General features: G+C 39.9%; 1 protein-coding gene across 5 annotated transcripts in view; it reads left to right on the top strand.

Annotated features, from left to right (window-relative positions):
- The window catches only part of LOC123551416 (unconventional myosin-VI-like), an 87,076-nt gene that overhangs the window by 55,169 nt on the left and 14,658 nt on the right, over positions 1-17,249 (top strand). For 3 of the 5 annotated variants that reach the window (XM_053540905.1, XM_053540904.1, XM_053540906.1), the window contains 4 exons: positions 411-565; positions 3,426-3,509; positions 10,666-10,769; positions 12,092-12,229. In XM_053540905.1, coding sequence (XP_053396880.1) covers positions 411-565; positions 3,426-3,509; positions 10,666-10,769; positions 12,092-12,229 — 481 coding nt within the window. The remainder of the gene's footprint in view (positions 1-410; positions 566-3,425; positions 3,510-10,665; positions 10,770-12,091; positions 12,230-17,249) is intronic. The other 2 variants (XM_053540907.1, XM_053540908.1) reach the window with 1 other exon arrangement.

The raw sequence follows: 17,249 nt of genomic DNA on the forward strand, positions 1-17,249 counted from the left end.
AGGTGTGTCGCACATATCTCAAGAAGTGTATGACATAGGGTCATGAAACATCATAGGAATATTATTCAGCATGTGAAGTTGTGCACATGTGATTTTGTTTTGGATTTTTATCAGTTGGACCAGAGTTATGGCCCTGATTGTCAAAAATATGCATAAATGGTATACATGTTTGTGTCACATGTATCTCAAAAAGTATTTGACTAAACAGCCTTATCTGGAAATTCCAGGTATGTTAAAGAAATTTTGCAGGTTAATCATAATTCCATCTGTTTAAGTTGTGTCCAGGAAAATTTCAAGTCCCGTTCCCTTGGAACTCGAAATGCCGAGTTTCAGCTGTACTTTCCAGTACATAGAATACTGTAAAAACAGTGTAAAAACTAAAAAACAAAATACATTTTTTACATCTGCAGGAAATTTTGCGAGTCCAGAAAGAGAAAGAACGGCAAGAACAAGCAGAAAGACAGGCTATCATTGAGCAGGAGCGTCGTGACAGAGAGATTGCCTTGCGTCTTGCCGCTGAAGATCAGAATCAAGTTGAGGATGTTACACTACCACCCCTTGTTAGGTATGCTGTGTTTTCTTTGTGTCAGGTTCTTTTGATTTAACAGACAAAAAGAGAAGTATGCTTCTTATCATAGTTTTAGTGATGTATCAAAAAGTTATAAGTGTGAAATATAGTCCTAATTTAATACGCTTAATTTGGTCTAATTTTATCATTATCACAATATATGTTTAATTTAAGAGAAAATTTGTTTATTTCTTTATAAAGGGACTATAAAAATACCTTGAGCATTTGCAGCTTCATAAACCTGGGAGAGATGCTCAGTAAGCTTCATAAACCTGGGAGATTAGCTCAGTAAGCTTCATAAACCTGGGAGAGTAGCTCAGTAAGCTTCATAATCCTGGGAGAGTAGCTCAGTAAGCTTTATAAACCTAGAAGAGTAGCTCAGTAAGCTTCATAAACCTAGAAGAGTAGCTCAGTAAGCTTCATAATCCTGGGAGAGTAGCTCAGTAAGCTTCATAAACCTAGAAGAGTAGCTCAGTAAGCTTCATAAACCTAGAAGAGTAGCTCAGTAAGCTTCATAATCCTGGGAGAGTAGCTCAGTAAGCTTCATAGACCTAGGAGAGTAGGTCAATAAGCTTCATTAACCTTAGAGAGCCCATTTGGTTAGCTCAGTAAACTTCATAAAACTGGGAGAGTAGCTCAGTAAGTTTCATAAACCTGGGAGAGTAGGTCAATAAGCTTCATAAGCCTGAGAGAGCCCACTTGGTTAGCTCAGAAAGCTTCATAAACCTTGGAGAATAGCTCAGTTAGCTTCATAAACCTGGAAGAGGAGCTCAGTAAGTTTCATAAACTTGGGAGATTAGCTCAGTAAGCTACATAGACTTGGGGGAGTAGGTCAGTAAGCTTCATAAACATGGGAGAGCCCACATGGTTAGGTCATTAAGCTTTATAAACCTTGAAGAGTAGCTCAGTAAGCTTCAGAAATCTAGGAGAGCCCACTTGATTAGCTCAGTAAGTTTCATAAACCTGGGAGAGTAGCTCAGTAATCTTTATAAACGTGGGAGAGTAGCTCAGTAAGCTTCATAAACCTTGAAGAGTAGCTAAGTAAGTTTCATAAACCTGGGAAAGCCCATTTGATTAGCTCAGTAAGCTTCATAAACCTTGGAGAACGCACTTGGTTAGCTCAGTTACCTTCATAAACCTGGGAGAGAAGCTCAGTAATCTTGATAAACCTAGGAGAGTAGCTCAGTAAGATTTATAAAGGTGGGAGAGCCCACTTGGTTTGCTCAGTAAGTTTCATAAACCTGGAAGAGTAGCTCAGTATGTTTCATAAACCTGGGAGAGTAGCTCAGTAAGCTTCATAAACCTAGAAGAGTAGCTCAGTAATCTTCATAAACCTGGGAGAGTAGCTCAGTAAGCTTCATAAACCTAGAAGAGTAGCTCAGTAATCTTCATAAACCTGGGAGAGTAGCTCAGTAAGCTTCATAAACCTGGGAGAGTAACTCGGTAAGTTTCATAAACCTGGGAAAGCCCACTTGGTTAGCTCAGTAAGCTTCATAAACCTTGGGGAACCAACTTGTTTAACTCAGTAAGCTACATAAACCTTCGAGGGCCCAATTTGATAGCTCAGTAAGCTTTATAAACTTGGGAGAACCCACTTTGTTAGCTCAGTAACCTTCATAAACCTGAGAGAGCCCACTTGGATAACTCATTAACCTTCATAAACCTGAGGGAGCCCACTTGGATAACTCAGTAAGCTTCATAAACCTTGGAGAGACCACTTGGTTAACTCAGTAAGCTTCATAAACATTGGAGAGAGCCCACTTGATTACTTACAGTAAGCTTCACAAACCTTGGAGAGCCCACTTGGTAAATCAGTAAGCTCCATATACCTGGGAGAACCCACTTTGTTTACTTTTCATAAACCTGGGAGAGCCCACTTGGTAAATCAGTAAGCTCCATAAACATGGAAGAGCCCATTTTGTTTACTTTTCATAAACCTGGGAGAGCCCACTTGGTAAATCAGTAAGCTCTATGAACCTGGGAGAGCCCACTTTGTTTACTTTTCATAAACCTAGGAGAGCCCACTTGGTTAGCTCAATAAGCTTCATAAACCTGGGAGAGTACCTCAGTAAGCTTCAAAAACCTGGGAGAGTAGCTCAGTAAGCTTCATGACCCTGGGGAGCCCACTTTGTTTACTCAGTAAGCTTCATAAAGCTGGAAGAGTAGCTCAGTAAGGTTCATAAACCTGGAAGAGTAGCTCAGTAAGCTTCATAAACCTGGGAGAGTAGCTCAGTAAGCTTCATAAACCTAGAAGAGTAGCTCAGTAAGCTTCATAAACCTAGAAGAGTAGCTCAGTAAGCTTCATAAAGCTGGAAGATTAGCTCAGTAAGCTTCACAAACCTGGGAGAGTAGCTCAGTAAGCTTCATAAACCTGGGAGAGTAGCTCATTAAGCTTCTTAAACCTGGGAGAGCCCACTTGGTTAACACAGTAAGATTTATAAACCCTGGAGAGAACCCACTTGGTTAGCTCAGTAAGCCCCATAAACCTGGGAGAGCCCATTTGGTTAGCTCAGTAAGCTGCACAAACCTAGGAGAGCCCACTTGGTTAGCACAGTATGTAGAGCACAAGAATATAGATAGAGATATAACAAGTTCAAGCCCAAGATCAGACTTCTGTCTTCTGAGATAGTTCATGTAAAGAAGTTGTCAGTTACATGTGAGGAAGTTGTCAGGTAGGTGTCGGAAAATGGAATCCAGGAACATTAGTTTTGTTAAGCAACTGCTGTACTGATACATTGTTGGAAAATAGTGTTAAACCTAAATTTACATATCAAAAATTATAAGAGGGAATCTTTAAGTAAAGCTTTGGTTTATGTTTCCAGTATAATGCTGTAAAAATATATGGTATTTAATTCAGTGGTGAACTGCCCAAATCTGGTAGTGGTACCAACCTAGTGGCGGGTGGTAAGAACAACCCATGGGTCATCGACAACTCTGTGAGGTGATAAAAATAAGTGCATGACCCGCAACATGAAGCACCTTGTTCATGAGACACATCTGTCTTGTAGCACTTCAAACCTAAACCATGTGCATTTATATACACTGCCATTTTCTCATTTATAGACAAAAAGCCTATACCTTTTAAGTTTCTCATAGTAGTATTGTGAAATCATTTAATTTCGTGGGCGTAAAACTTTGTGAGGTATTTTGTGGGGAGAGGAACTTGTGGATTTCAGATTTTAAAATAGTGTTTTTCATTCTAACATAATTTGATGGTTTGATAGAAGGAAATCCACAGAAATTAGTCCCCCATGAATATCTGATTTCATAGTAGGCTTTCCTACATCCTTATGCATCCAACTTGTTGAAAATTCCTATACAGTGAAACACCATTAAGTAACAAGATGGCTTGAGCACCAAGCTCACACAAACACCACTCATTGGAGCATGATGGCTTGAGTACAAAGCTCACTGAAACACCACTCATTGGAGCAAGATGGCTTGAGCACCCAGGCTCACTCAAACACCACTCACTGGAGCAAGATGGCTTGAGCACCCAGCTCACTCAAACACCACTTATTGGAGCAAGATGGCTTGAGCACCCAGGCTCACTCAAACACCATTCACTGGAGCAAGATGGCTTGAGCACCAAGCTCACTCAAACACCACTCATTGGAGCAAGATGGCTTGAGTACCAAGCTCACTGAAACACCACTCATTGGAGCAAGATGGCTTGAGCACCAAGCTCATTCAAACACCACTCACTGGAGCAAGATGGCTTGAGCACCAAGCTCACTCAAACACCACTTATTTGAGCAAGATGGCTTGAGCACCCAGGCTCACTCAAACACCACTCACTGGAGCAAGATGGTTTGAGCACCAAACTCACTCAAACACCACTCATTGGAGCAAGATGGCTTGAACACCCAGGCTCACTCAAACACCACTCACTGGAGCAAGATGGCTTGAGCACCAAACTCACTCAAAGACCACTCATTGGAGCAAGGTGGCTTGAGCACCCAGGCTTACTCAAACACCACTCACTGGAGCAAGATGGCTTGAGCACCAAACTCACTCAAACACCACACACACACGCATTGGAGCAAGATGGCTTGAGCACCCAGGCTCACTCAAACACCACACACACACGCATTGGAGCAAGATGGCTTGGGCACCCAGGCTCACTCAAACACCACTCACTGGAGCAAGATGGCTTGAGCACCCAGGCTCACTCAAACACCACTCACTGGAGCAAGATTGCTGGAGCACCCAGGCTCACTCAAACACCACTCACTGGAGCAAGATGGCTTGAGCACCCAGGCTCACTCAAACACCACTCACTGAATCAAGATGGCTTGAGCACCCAGGCTCACTCAAACACCACTCACTGGAGCAAGATTGCTGGAGCACCCAGGCTCACTCAAACACCACTCATTAAAGCAAGATGGCTTGAGCACCCAGGCTCACTCAAACACCACTCACTGGAGCAAGATGGCTTGAGCACCCAGGCTCACTCAAACACCACTCACTGGAGCAAGATTGCTTGAGCACCCAAGCTCACTCAAACACCACTCACTGGCGCAAGATGGCTTGGGCACACAGGCTCATCAAACACCACTCACTGAATCAAGATGGCTTGAGCACCCAGGCTCACTCAAACACCACTCACTGGAGCAAGATGGCTTGGGCACCCAGGCTCACTCAAACACCACTCACTGAATCAAGATGGCTTGAGCACCCAGGCTCACTCAAACACCACTCACTGGAGCAAGATTGCTGAGCACCCAGGCTCACTCAAACACCACTTATTGGAGCAAGATGGCTTGAGCACCCATGCTCACTCAAACACCATTCACTGGAGCAAGATGGCTTGAGCACCAAGCTCACTCAAACACCACTCATTGGAGCAAGATGGCTTGAGTACCAAGCTCACTGAAACACCACTCATTGGAGCAAGATGGCTTGAGCACCAAGCTCATTCAAACACCACTCACTGGAGCAAGATGGCTTGAGCACCAAGCTCACTCAAACACCACTTATTTGAGCAAGATGGCTTGAGCACCCAGGCTCACTCAAACACCACTGACTGGAGCAAGATGGCTTGAGCACCAAACTCACTCAAACACCACTCATTGGAGCAAGATGGCTTGAACACCCAGGCTCACTCAAACACCACTCACTGGAGCAAGATGGCTTGAGCACCAAACTCACTCAAAGACCACTCATTGGAGCAAGGTGGCTTGAGCACCCAGGCTTACTCAAACACCACTCACTGGAGCAAGATGGCTTGAGCACCAAACTCACTCAAACACCACTCATTGAAGCAAGATAGCTTGAGCACCCAGGCTCACTCAAACACCACACACACACGCATTGGAGCAAGATGGCTTGGGCACCCAGGCTCACTCAAACACCACTCACTGGAGCAAGATGGCTTGAGCACCAAACTCACTCAAAGACCACTCATTGGAGCAAGATGGCTTGAACACCCAGGCTCACTCAAACACCACTCACTGGAGCAAGATGGCTTGAGCACCAAACTCACTCAAAGACCACTCATTGGAGCAAGGTGGCTTGAGCACCCAGGCTTACTCAAACACCACTCACTGGAGCAAGATTGCTTGAGCACCCAGGCTCACTCAAACACCACTCATTAAAGCAAGATGGCTTGAGCACCCACGCTCACTCAAACACCACACACTGGAGCAAGATGGCTTGAGCACCCAGGCTCACTCAAACACCACTCACTGGAGCAAGATTGCTTGAGCACCCAAGCTCACTCAAACACCACTCACTGGAGCAAGATGGTTTGGGCACACAGGCTCATCAAACACCACTCACTGAATCAAGATGGCTTGAGCACCCAGGCTCACTCAAACACCACTCACTGGAGCAAGATGGCTTGGGCACCCAGGCTCACTCAAACACCACTCACTGAATCAAGATGGCTTGAGCACCCAGGCTCACTCAAACACCACTCACTGGAGCAAGATTGCTGAGCACCCAGGCTCACTCAAACACCACTTATTGGAGCAAGATGGCTTGAGCACCCAGGCTCACTCAAACACCACTCACTGGAGCAAGATGGCTTGAGCACCCGGGCTCACTCAAACACCACTCACTGGAGCAAGATGGCTTGAGCACCCAGGCTCACTCAAACACCACTCACTGGAGCAAGATGGCTTTAGCACCAAGGCTCATTCAAACACCACTCACTGGAGCAAGATGGCTTTGGCAGCCAGGTTCACTCAAACACCACTCACTGGAGCAAGATTGCTGAGCACCCAGGCTCACTCAAACACCACTTATTGGAGCAAGATGGCTTGAGCACCCAGGCTCACTCAAACACCACTCACTGGAGCAAGATGGCTTGAGCACCCAGGCTAACTCAAACACCACTCACTGGAGCAAAATGGCTTGAGCACCCAGGCCTACTCAAACACCACTCACTGGAGCAAGGTGGCTTGAGCATCCAGGCTCACGCAGACACCACTCACTGGAGCAAGATGGCTTGAGCACCCAGGCTCACTCAAACACCACTCACTGGAGCAAGGTTGCTGGAGCACCCAGGCTCACTCAAACACCACTCATTGGAGCAAGATGGCTTGAGCACCCAGGCTCATTCAAACACCACTCACTGGAGCAAGATTGCTTGAGCACCAAGGCTCACTCAAACAGTTGATATTTTCCCTGGCTGTTTCATTTATATTTCTATGTTTGGTTTACTTGAAACACTGGATAACTCTAGCATTTTACACATACCCTTGTATCATAATGTCGTCCGTGTTTTACTATATTTCATTGTACAGTTTTCTTAAAAAGGTTGTTGACATCTTGTATTAGTTTAAAAAGATAACATTCTTACTCCTCAATAACTGGAGAACCATTTGACCTAGAACCTTCAAACTTCATAGGTTGGTAGGGCGTATGGAGTAGATGACCTCTATTGTTTTTGGGGTCACTCCATCAAAGGTCAAGATCACAGGGGCATGAACATGGAAAACCTTGGACCCAGAATGTTGAAACTTCAAAGGATGATTGCACATGCAGAGCAGATGACCCCTATTGTTTTTTTGGGTCATTCCTCAAAAGTCAAGGTCACTGAACATGGAGAACTGTTTCCAGTCAGTTACTTGAGAACCACTTGGCCCAGAATGTTGAAACTTCTTAGGATGATTGGACATGCAGAGCAGATGACACCTATTGATTTTGGGGTCACTCCATCAAAGGTCAAGGTCACAGGGGTCTGGAATGGAAAACAGTTCCTGATCAATAACTCAAGAACCACTTCACCCAGAATGTTAAAACTTCATAGGATGACTGGACATGCAGAGTAGATGACCCTGATGACCCCTATAGATTTTGGGGTCTCTCGATCAAAGGTCAAGGTCACAGGAGTCATAACATGGAAACCAGTTTCTGATCAATAACTTGACAACCATTTGACCCAGAATCTTCAAACTTGATAGGGAGATAGGACTTACAGAGTAGATGACCTGTATTGTTTTTTGGGTCACTCCATCATAGGACAAGGTCACAGGGGCCTGAACATGGAAAACCATTTCCGATCAATAACTTGAGAACCACTTGACCCAGAATGTTGAAACTTCATAGGATGACTGGACATGCAGAGTAGATGACCCCTATTGATTTTGGGGTCACTATTAAAGGTCAAGGTCACAGGGGCCAAAACATGGAAAACTGTTTTCGATCTATAACTTGAGAACCACTTGTCCCAAAACATTGAAACTTCAAAGGATGATTGGACATGCAAAGTTGATGCTCCTTGTTTTTGGGGAGACATGTGCTTTTCTACAAAAGCAACTTCTAGTTTAATAATGATGTCACTATATCAGAATGATAATGTAAAGCAGATGTCACTATATCAGAATAATGCTGTAAAGCAGATGCCACTATATCAGAATGATGATGTCACTTTATCAGAATGATGATGTAAAGCAGATGCCACTATATCAGAATGATGATGTAAAGCAGATGTTAATATATCAGAATAATGATATCACTGTATCAGAACGATGGTGAAAAGCAGATGCCACTGTACCAGAATGATGATATAAAGCAGATGCCAGTATGTCAGAATGATGATTTAAAGCTGATGCCACTGTACCAGAATGATGATATAAAGCAAATGCCAGTATGTCAGAATGATGATATAAAGCAGATGCCACTGTATCATAATCATGAAATAAAGCAGATGCCAGTATGTCAGAGTGATGTAAAGCAGATGCCAGTATGTCAGAATGATGATGTAAAGCAGATGTCACTATATCAGAAGTTTGACGCTGTCTTCCCAGTTAATAGTAGGCTTTCACATTCAGAATATTATCAACAACTCTCACAGTAAATCACCCTACTTTTTTCCCATTTCCCATCCCCTGTCTCACCAAAATACTTGGACTGCAGAAAAAGAGTTCTCTACATATATCTCTGTTTTTCGTATCTCAGGGTTTCTCATATTCTCGTTTTTTGCCGTCAAGTTGTCGAATAATTTAATGTTTGTTATTTTCTAGTCAGGAATGGTGCAAAACTAACACACTGAAAATTTCAAGTGATTTGAATGCATATTGACGAAACTATCAGCATTTTACTCAGTTTTCAAAAAAAACCTCTTTTTTTTCTGGTGGTATTAGCAAATTTGCCATAAATTATTGATTATGCAATTAATTGTAATATTTCTTGATGTACTTAATACAGAACATATCTTTTTATAACACAGTGGTAATTTTAATGTTTTAAATTCTACAACTTATTTGTGATGAAAAGTCAAATCTAAATCCATGGGAATACAAGAAACTCTTGGTCCATTTCTGCGGGTGAGGGTGGTATCAAACAATAACAAAATAATTAAATGGGATAATTTCAGTAACATTTTATGACTCCATCTGAAAGACAAGTGAATTTTCTACCAAATAACACCCAAATGCTGTTTATGGAATGGTTAACCTGTTACTGGGAATAAAAACAACCCCTTAGGCCCCCGAGAATATGAGAAAACAGGATACTGAAAAATACATTGACATGTTATATGCAAATCCTAATTACCTCAAATCCCACCACCACATAGCTTAAAGTACTCATGTATAGTACAAATATGTACAGCTATAATCTGTCATAGTCGGATTGTACACACTTTCCTTTGTTTATCATCTTGTAATTTTGTTTGTACAAAAATGGTAATTTTGTGACAGGAATGATGTCATTTACGATATATGGTTTGTTTTTCATTTACTCACTTTCACAGTTAAGCACTCTTATATTAGACCAAATACTAGAATTGATTTTGATTTGTAGATTATGTTATGAATGCATGTGATAGCCATGCTTGTAATGTTTGTTTTATTGTTTATATGCATATTTGATAAAGTCAGGAGACGTCTATGTCTTCATCGAGAGAACGTCCATATTGCAATGATTCACTAAACAAATTAAGTGATCTTCACAGAACCAGAAAAAGAATGTTTTTATTACTGTAACAAATTGATATAAAATCTCCAGAAACACTAGAATATTATATTTGAAGCATTTGTCAGCACAGACTGAAACCACTATAAATAAGGAAAATGTCACCAGCCTTTAAAACTACTTATATTTTACAAATACTGAAATAATAGAGAGGTTGAAATTTCAAAAGCAAGCGTGTACACTTATGTACAGAAAACTCCTCTACATAGACAAAAATTGTCTGAATTTTGATTGAGTTGCGCACTGTACATATACCCACATACTTAATACTTGAGACTTAAGTTAAGAACATTTTGAATTTGGTTGGTAAAATTATAAGAAAATCACACTGTTGTGAAGCTTGAGACCTCAGACGCTTTCTGAAATGATAAATGAAATCCTGCACATGCCTGTAACAGTATATATATGAAATCTTTACCTCACTAATACACAGAGACTGGAGACAGAAAGTATGAAATCTTGACCTCACTAATACACAGAGACTGGAGACAGACAGTATGAAATCATGAACTTTTATCAATAGTTGATACAAAATCAATTCATGAGATTTGCTCTAAATTTTCTTGACTTGTAAATACATTCAAAGTTAAACCTTGCATAAATTTGAAACCAGAGCAAGAATTATGTAGAAATTCCTTTTTCAAAATATGATTTTCATCATTTTATTTGTGTAGGTCTGAAGCTGTAATGGCGCAGCGTGCCGCCGCGGCCGGTCAGAAGCATGACTTGTCCAAGTGGAAGTATGCAGAGTTAAGAGATGCCATCAATACATCTTGTGGTAGGCATGCTATAAAATATTTTTAGTTTGCAGACACTGGATTTGCTGTCTTTTCACCATATTTGTGCCTTCGACATTTAGAAATAAGTAAAGAATTGAATATTGTTATTAGATATATAAAATGCTCAAGCAGGATGTGACATTTTGTTTATAGCTCAGAAGAGCATAAGGAGTTTCTATAGTCAAGTAGTTAAGCTCTCACTCTTGTGTGGACGCCATCCAGCTGGCTTGTAGAAATTATATGGTTCTACCTGTACGCCCGTCCTTACCTGAAATAATGCAGTAAGGGCACTTGAGATATTCCTTCACCAGCTGGAAAAATACCACATGGAGTTGGTGCGAGGTTATAAAACAAGTATCATATGGAGTGGGTGTGAGGTTATAAAACAAGTACCGTATGGAGCGGGTGTGAGGTTATAAAACAAGTACCACATGGAGTTGATGTGAGGCTATAAAACAAGTACCGTATGGAGTGGGTGTGAGGTTATAAAACAAGTACCGTATGGAGCGGGTGTGAGGTTATAAAACAAGTACCGTATGGAGTGGGTGTGAGGTTATAAAACAAGTACCGTATGGAGCGGGTGTGAGGTTATAAAACAAGTACCGTATGGAGTGGGTGTGAGGTTATAAAACAAGTACCATATGGAGTGGGTGTGAGGTCATAAAACTGGATTTGGACACCACTCTCAAATCTCGAACATCTGATTGCTTGTTTCATTTAACCTTGGAGCCTAAGAACTGTATTGGTTTGACTAAGAACCTAACAAAACATGCTTTTGAGTCTTTATTAACATGAATTTGTGCTATACACAGATACTGTGATAACATTATATAATGATGACATTTGTCAATCATGGAGAAATCTGCTTTGCCCACTGGTTGAATTTGTAACCTCTTGACTGATACCCAACTTTTAAATGTATTGGACAAGGTTTAAAATTGGCTGTCTTTACTTCTGGTATGGAATGACAAAATTTAAGTGTACCAAAATAAGACATGATTATGACAGTTTATAGTTAGATATGTTTAATGGCAAGTATTACACAAACTAAAATAAAAACCTTACGGTTGTTTGTTTATTTGTCAAATATTGAATGCAAAGATTTCCCAGAGGGCAAATTCAAAGGTTATAAAACTCAGCTTGGAGTTCTGTTTCAGAATACTGGTACATCCTTGCCAATGGTTGGACATGCTGAAACAGCCAACCAGATGCTGAGTTTGTAGACGTGTCTCCAAACTCTGGGTTTCTAACCTTGGACCAGGTAGTTCAAAGCTCTTATTTTAATTTGCTTTGTAGAATTTTTTTAAATGTTTAATTACAGACATGGATCTGTTAGACGCTTGTCGTTACGAGTTTCATCGCCGACTCAAGGTTTATCATGCATGGAAATCCAAGAACAAGAAACAAGGTGGTAAATCTGACGATCAGCAAAGGGCACCTACACAAGTCACAAAAGAAGGTGTGTGGCAGTAATCAAATTGAATTTTTGTTCTCCCAAAAATTTTGGAGGGGGCACTTACAATTGCCTTTGCCCGTCGATTCATTTGTTTGAATTTGTTTTGTGCATATCTCAAAAAGTATTTGACCCAGAGTAATCAACCTCACAGGATTGTCATTCAGCATATGAAGTTGTGTACCTGGGGTTTTACATAACCAAACCAGAGTTATGGCCCTTGACAGTCAAAAATATGCATAAAAAAGACCTAGAATTTCGCATATATCTCAAAAGTCTTTGACCTAGGATTATGAAACATAACAGGAATATTATTCAGCATGTGAAGTTGTGCACCTGGGGTGTTGTTAGAGATTTCATTCAGCCAGACCAGAGTTATGGCCCTTGACTTAGTTGAAGGAGCATATAAGTTTGTGTTGTGTGTCTCAAAATGCATTTCATCTAGCCTCATGAAACATAATGGGAGTATTATTCAGCATGTGAAGTCATGCACCTGGGGTTTTATTTGGTATTTCTGTTGGTCAGACCAGAGTTATTGCCCTTGATTCAGTCAAAAATAGTGCATAAAGGGCATACAAGTTTTTGTCCCATGTGTCACAAAAAGTATTTGACTGAGAGTTATGAAACATTAGAAGATTGTTATATAGCATGTGAAGTTGCGCACCTGGGGTTCTCTTTGGGATTTCGCTCAGCCAGACCAGAGTTATGGTCCTTGACTTAGTGAAAAAAGCGCATAAAATTCTTTTAAAGTTTGTGTTGCATATATTTATATATATCTTAAAAATATTTCACAAAGAGTCATGAAACCATGTAGTAATATGATTCAGGATGTCATTTAGGCACTTGATTTTTTATTAGCTCACCTGTCACATAGTGACAAGGTGAGCTTTTGTGATCACCCTTCGTCAGTCGTCCATCGTCAGTCCGTGCGTCAACAATTTCTTGTCTGCACGATAGTGGTTTCATTTATGATTTTATTTTAATTAAACTTGCACACAACTTGTATCACCATAAGATCACGGTTCCTTTCTTGAACTGGCCAGATCCCAGTATGGGTTCCAGAGTTATGGCCCCTGAAAGGGCCAAAATTAGCTATTTTGACCTTGTCTGCACAATATCAGCTTTATTTATGATTTGATTTTTACCAAACTGGCACACAACTTGTATCACCATAAGATCTTGGTTCCTTTCTTGAACTGGCCAGATTCCATTATTGGTTCCAGAGTTATGGCCCCTGAAATGGCCAGAATTAGCTATTTTGACCTTGTCTGCACAATAGCAGCTTCATTTATGATTTGATTTTAACCAAACTTGCACACAACTTGTATCACCATAAGATCTTGGTTCCTTTCTTGAACTGGCCAGATTCCTTTATGGGTTCCAGAGTGATGGCCCCTGAAATGGCCAGAATTAGCTATTTTGACCTTGTTTGCACAATAGCAGCTTCTTTTATGATTTGAATTTAATCAGACTTGCCCAAAACTTGTGTCACCATAAGATCTCGGTTCCTTTTCTGAACCGGCCAGATCCCATAATGGGTTCCAGAGTTATGGCCCCTGAAAGGGCCAAAATTAGCTGTTTTGACCTTGTCTGCACAATAGCAGCTTCATTTATGATTTGATTTTAACCAAACTTGCACACAACTTGTATCACCACAAGATCTTGCTTCCTTTCTTCAACTGGCCAGATTCCATCATGGGTTCCAGAGTTATGGCCCCTTAAAGGTCCAAAATTTGCTATTTTGGCTTTTGCAGCCATATAGAGACTTCATTTATGGTTTTATTTTATACAAACTTCCAAAATATCTTCAACAACAATAAATCATTGATTCCATGACAAATCAGATCCAATCGTAGGTTCCAGAGTTATTTTATATCTGATTACCTCCCCTGATTGTAATCAAAATGGATTTATATCAGTAAGTACTTATAGGACTTATTTGAAATTTCATTATTGCTATTAGTTGGACTGAGACAATCAGGGTAGATAACTATGGATTGATTTTATGTCAAATTACCTCCCTTTATTTCAAATTAAAATTGGTATATCTCCATAACTAATGAAGATACTGATCTGAAATTTCATTTATGTCAACAGATTTATTTGGCAGATCCTTCTTTTGTTCACTTACAATATTTTTTTTTTAATTACTTCCCTTTTACATTACTATAAATAGCTTATTTTTAGTAACTTTTTTATTATTGGCCGTAGGGAAAAACCGAGACCACTTTTCTGTGGTACAACATGGATGGTACCTCCAATTTTTAGGTGTATTTTGACATATCTATACCTTGTTAGAATTTTTTTTTTCGTTTGGTTAAATTTCTTCCCTTTGTTGTTCCTGTCCTTTAGAATATTTTTTCTGAGGACCTTCTTGTCCTCAAGTGCAATGATAACAGGTGAGGGATATAGGGCCATCATGGCCCTCTTGTTTATTTTTTGGATTTCACTCTGCAAGACCAGAGTTATGGCCCCTGACTTAGTCAAAAATATGCATTAAGGGCATAAGTTTTATCACCTATATCTCAAAAAGTATTATAGCATGTTTTGTGCACCTAGTGTTGTTTTGGGATTTCACTCAGCCAGACCAGAGTTATGGTCCTCGACTTAGTTAAAAATGCACATGTAGAGCTTAAAAGTTTATGTTGCATTTATCTTGAAAAATATTTCATCTAGAATCATGAAACCATGTACAGTGACAGAAAAGGGGACACCAGTGCCCAATGGACACACATCTAGTTTATCTGTATCGTTATTGTGTCTCCCATGCGTCCTTCTGAGTCTGCACCTTGGTTAAAGTTTTGATGCACTTTCTCTTTATCTCTATTACTTGATGGATATGCTTCAAACTTAAAATAGTTATTCCTCATCATCACATCATATGGAACAAGGGTCCGAACTCTCAGACCAATATTTCATGATTATCCTCCCTTTTTACTTAGAATTTCAGGTTAAAGTTTTCACTCTATCTCAGTTATTACAAAATGGATTTGATTCAAACTTAATACAGTTGCTTGACATTATCACACACATCATATGACACAAGGTCCATACCTCTGGCACCAATTTTTCATGAATTATGCCCCCGAAGGGAGGCATATTAGTTTTCAATCGTCTGTCCGTTAGTTAGTTCGTTCGTTCGTCACAACGTCCGTCCAAAGTTCGTGACACGCCTAGCTCAAAAGTATTTGATATAAATTGATAAAACCTTGCATGAGTCTTATCATGATATGAACTTGCGCACCTCCTATTTTTCGTCTGGCTTTACCCCCTATTTTCAGAGTTATGGCCCCTGAAATAGTCCAAATTGCACATTTTCACCTTGTGAAGCGCCTAGCTCAGAAAAGTATTTAATATAAATTGATTAAACCTTGCATGAGTCTTTATCATGATATGAACTTGCGCACCCCCTATTTTTCATCAGAGTCTGCCCCCTATTTCCAGAGTTATGGCCCCTGAAATATTAAAAAATGCACATTTTCACCTTGTGACGTGCCTAACTCAAAAAGTATTTAATATAAATTGATTAAACCTTGCATGAGTCTTTATCATGATATGAACTTGTGCACCTCTTATTTTTTGGCTGGCTCAACCCCCTGTTTTTAATGTTACGGCCCCTGAAATATTCAAAAATGCACATTTTCACCTAATAATGTGCCTAGCTCAAAAAGTATTTGATGTAGATTCATGAAACCTTGCTTGAGTCTTTATCATGATGTGACCTTGCACACTTGGCATTCTTCTTGGGAATCTTAGTGCTTATTACAGAGTTATGGCCCTTGAAATAGCCAAAATAATGGATTTTTTGTTTGTGATGCTCATAGCTCAAAAAGTATATGGCCTAGAATAATGAATCCTTTTCATAAAATGTTTTTTGAGGCTATACCCCCTTAAGACTGCAAACATTTGAATTATTGCCCCTTATTTGTGACAAATGTACCAGTGGGGGCACACCCTGTGTCCTACAGACACATTCTAGTTACTTAGAATTTCAGGTTTATTGTGGTACACTTTCACTATATCTTTGTTATTATTGAATGAATTTGATTAAATCTTAAATAAGTTCTTCCACATCATCCTTCTCATCATATGGCACAAGGTCAGTAACTCTGGTGCAAATATTTCATGAATTATATCCACTTTTTACTTAGAATTTCAGTTTAATTTGGATGCTTTTTCACCATATCTCTGTTGTTACTAAATGGATTTAATTAAAGGTAAAATGATTTTTCCACATCTTCACCCGCATAATATAACACAAGGTCCATTATGCTGGCTCCAATATGTTAAGAGTTATGCACCCTTTTTACTAATAGAATTTCAGGTTCAAATTGTGATGCACTTTTGTTCTGTCTCAGTTATTGCTTAATAGATTTGGTTCAAACTGAAAATGGTTGTTCTACACTGTTAATGATATGACACATGGTGTATTACTTTTGCAGAAGTTTTCCATGTATTATGTCCCTTTTTATACCCCAGCAAACATGTTTGAGGGGGGTATATAGGAGTCAGTTTTGTCACGTCCCGTCGCGTCGCGTCCCGTTCCGTCCCGAAATCTATTATCTCAGTTATTACCAAATGGATTTGATTCAAACTTAAAATATATGTTCTACCTTATCACCCACATCATGTGACACAAGGTGCATAACTCTTGACACCAAGTTTTCATGAATTATTTCCCCTTTTACTTAGAATTTAAGGTTAATTTTGTTGTATTTTCACTATATCTCAGTTATTACTTAATGGATTTGATTCAAACTTAAAATAGATGTTCCACCTCATCACCCACATCATTTGACACAAGGTGCATAACTCTGACACCATTCTTTTATGAATTATGCCCCTTTTTACTTAGAGTTTAAGGTTGATTTTGATGTATTTTCACTATATCTCAGTTACTACTGAATGGATTTGATTCAAACTTAAAATAGATGTTCCACCTCATCACCCACATCATGTGCCCACATCATGTGACACAAGGTGCATAACTCTGACACCAAGTTTTCATGAATTATGTCCCCTTTTA

Source organism: Mercenaria mercenaria, chromosome 4 (genome assembly GCF_021730395.1).
Source record: "Mercenaria mercenaria strain notata chromosome 4, MADL_Memer_1, whole genome shotgun sequence".
Lineage (NCBI taxonomy): Eukaryota > Metazoa > Mollusca > Bivalvia > Venerida > Veneridae > Mercenaria > Mercenaria mercenaria.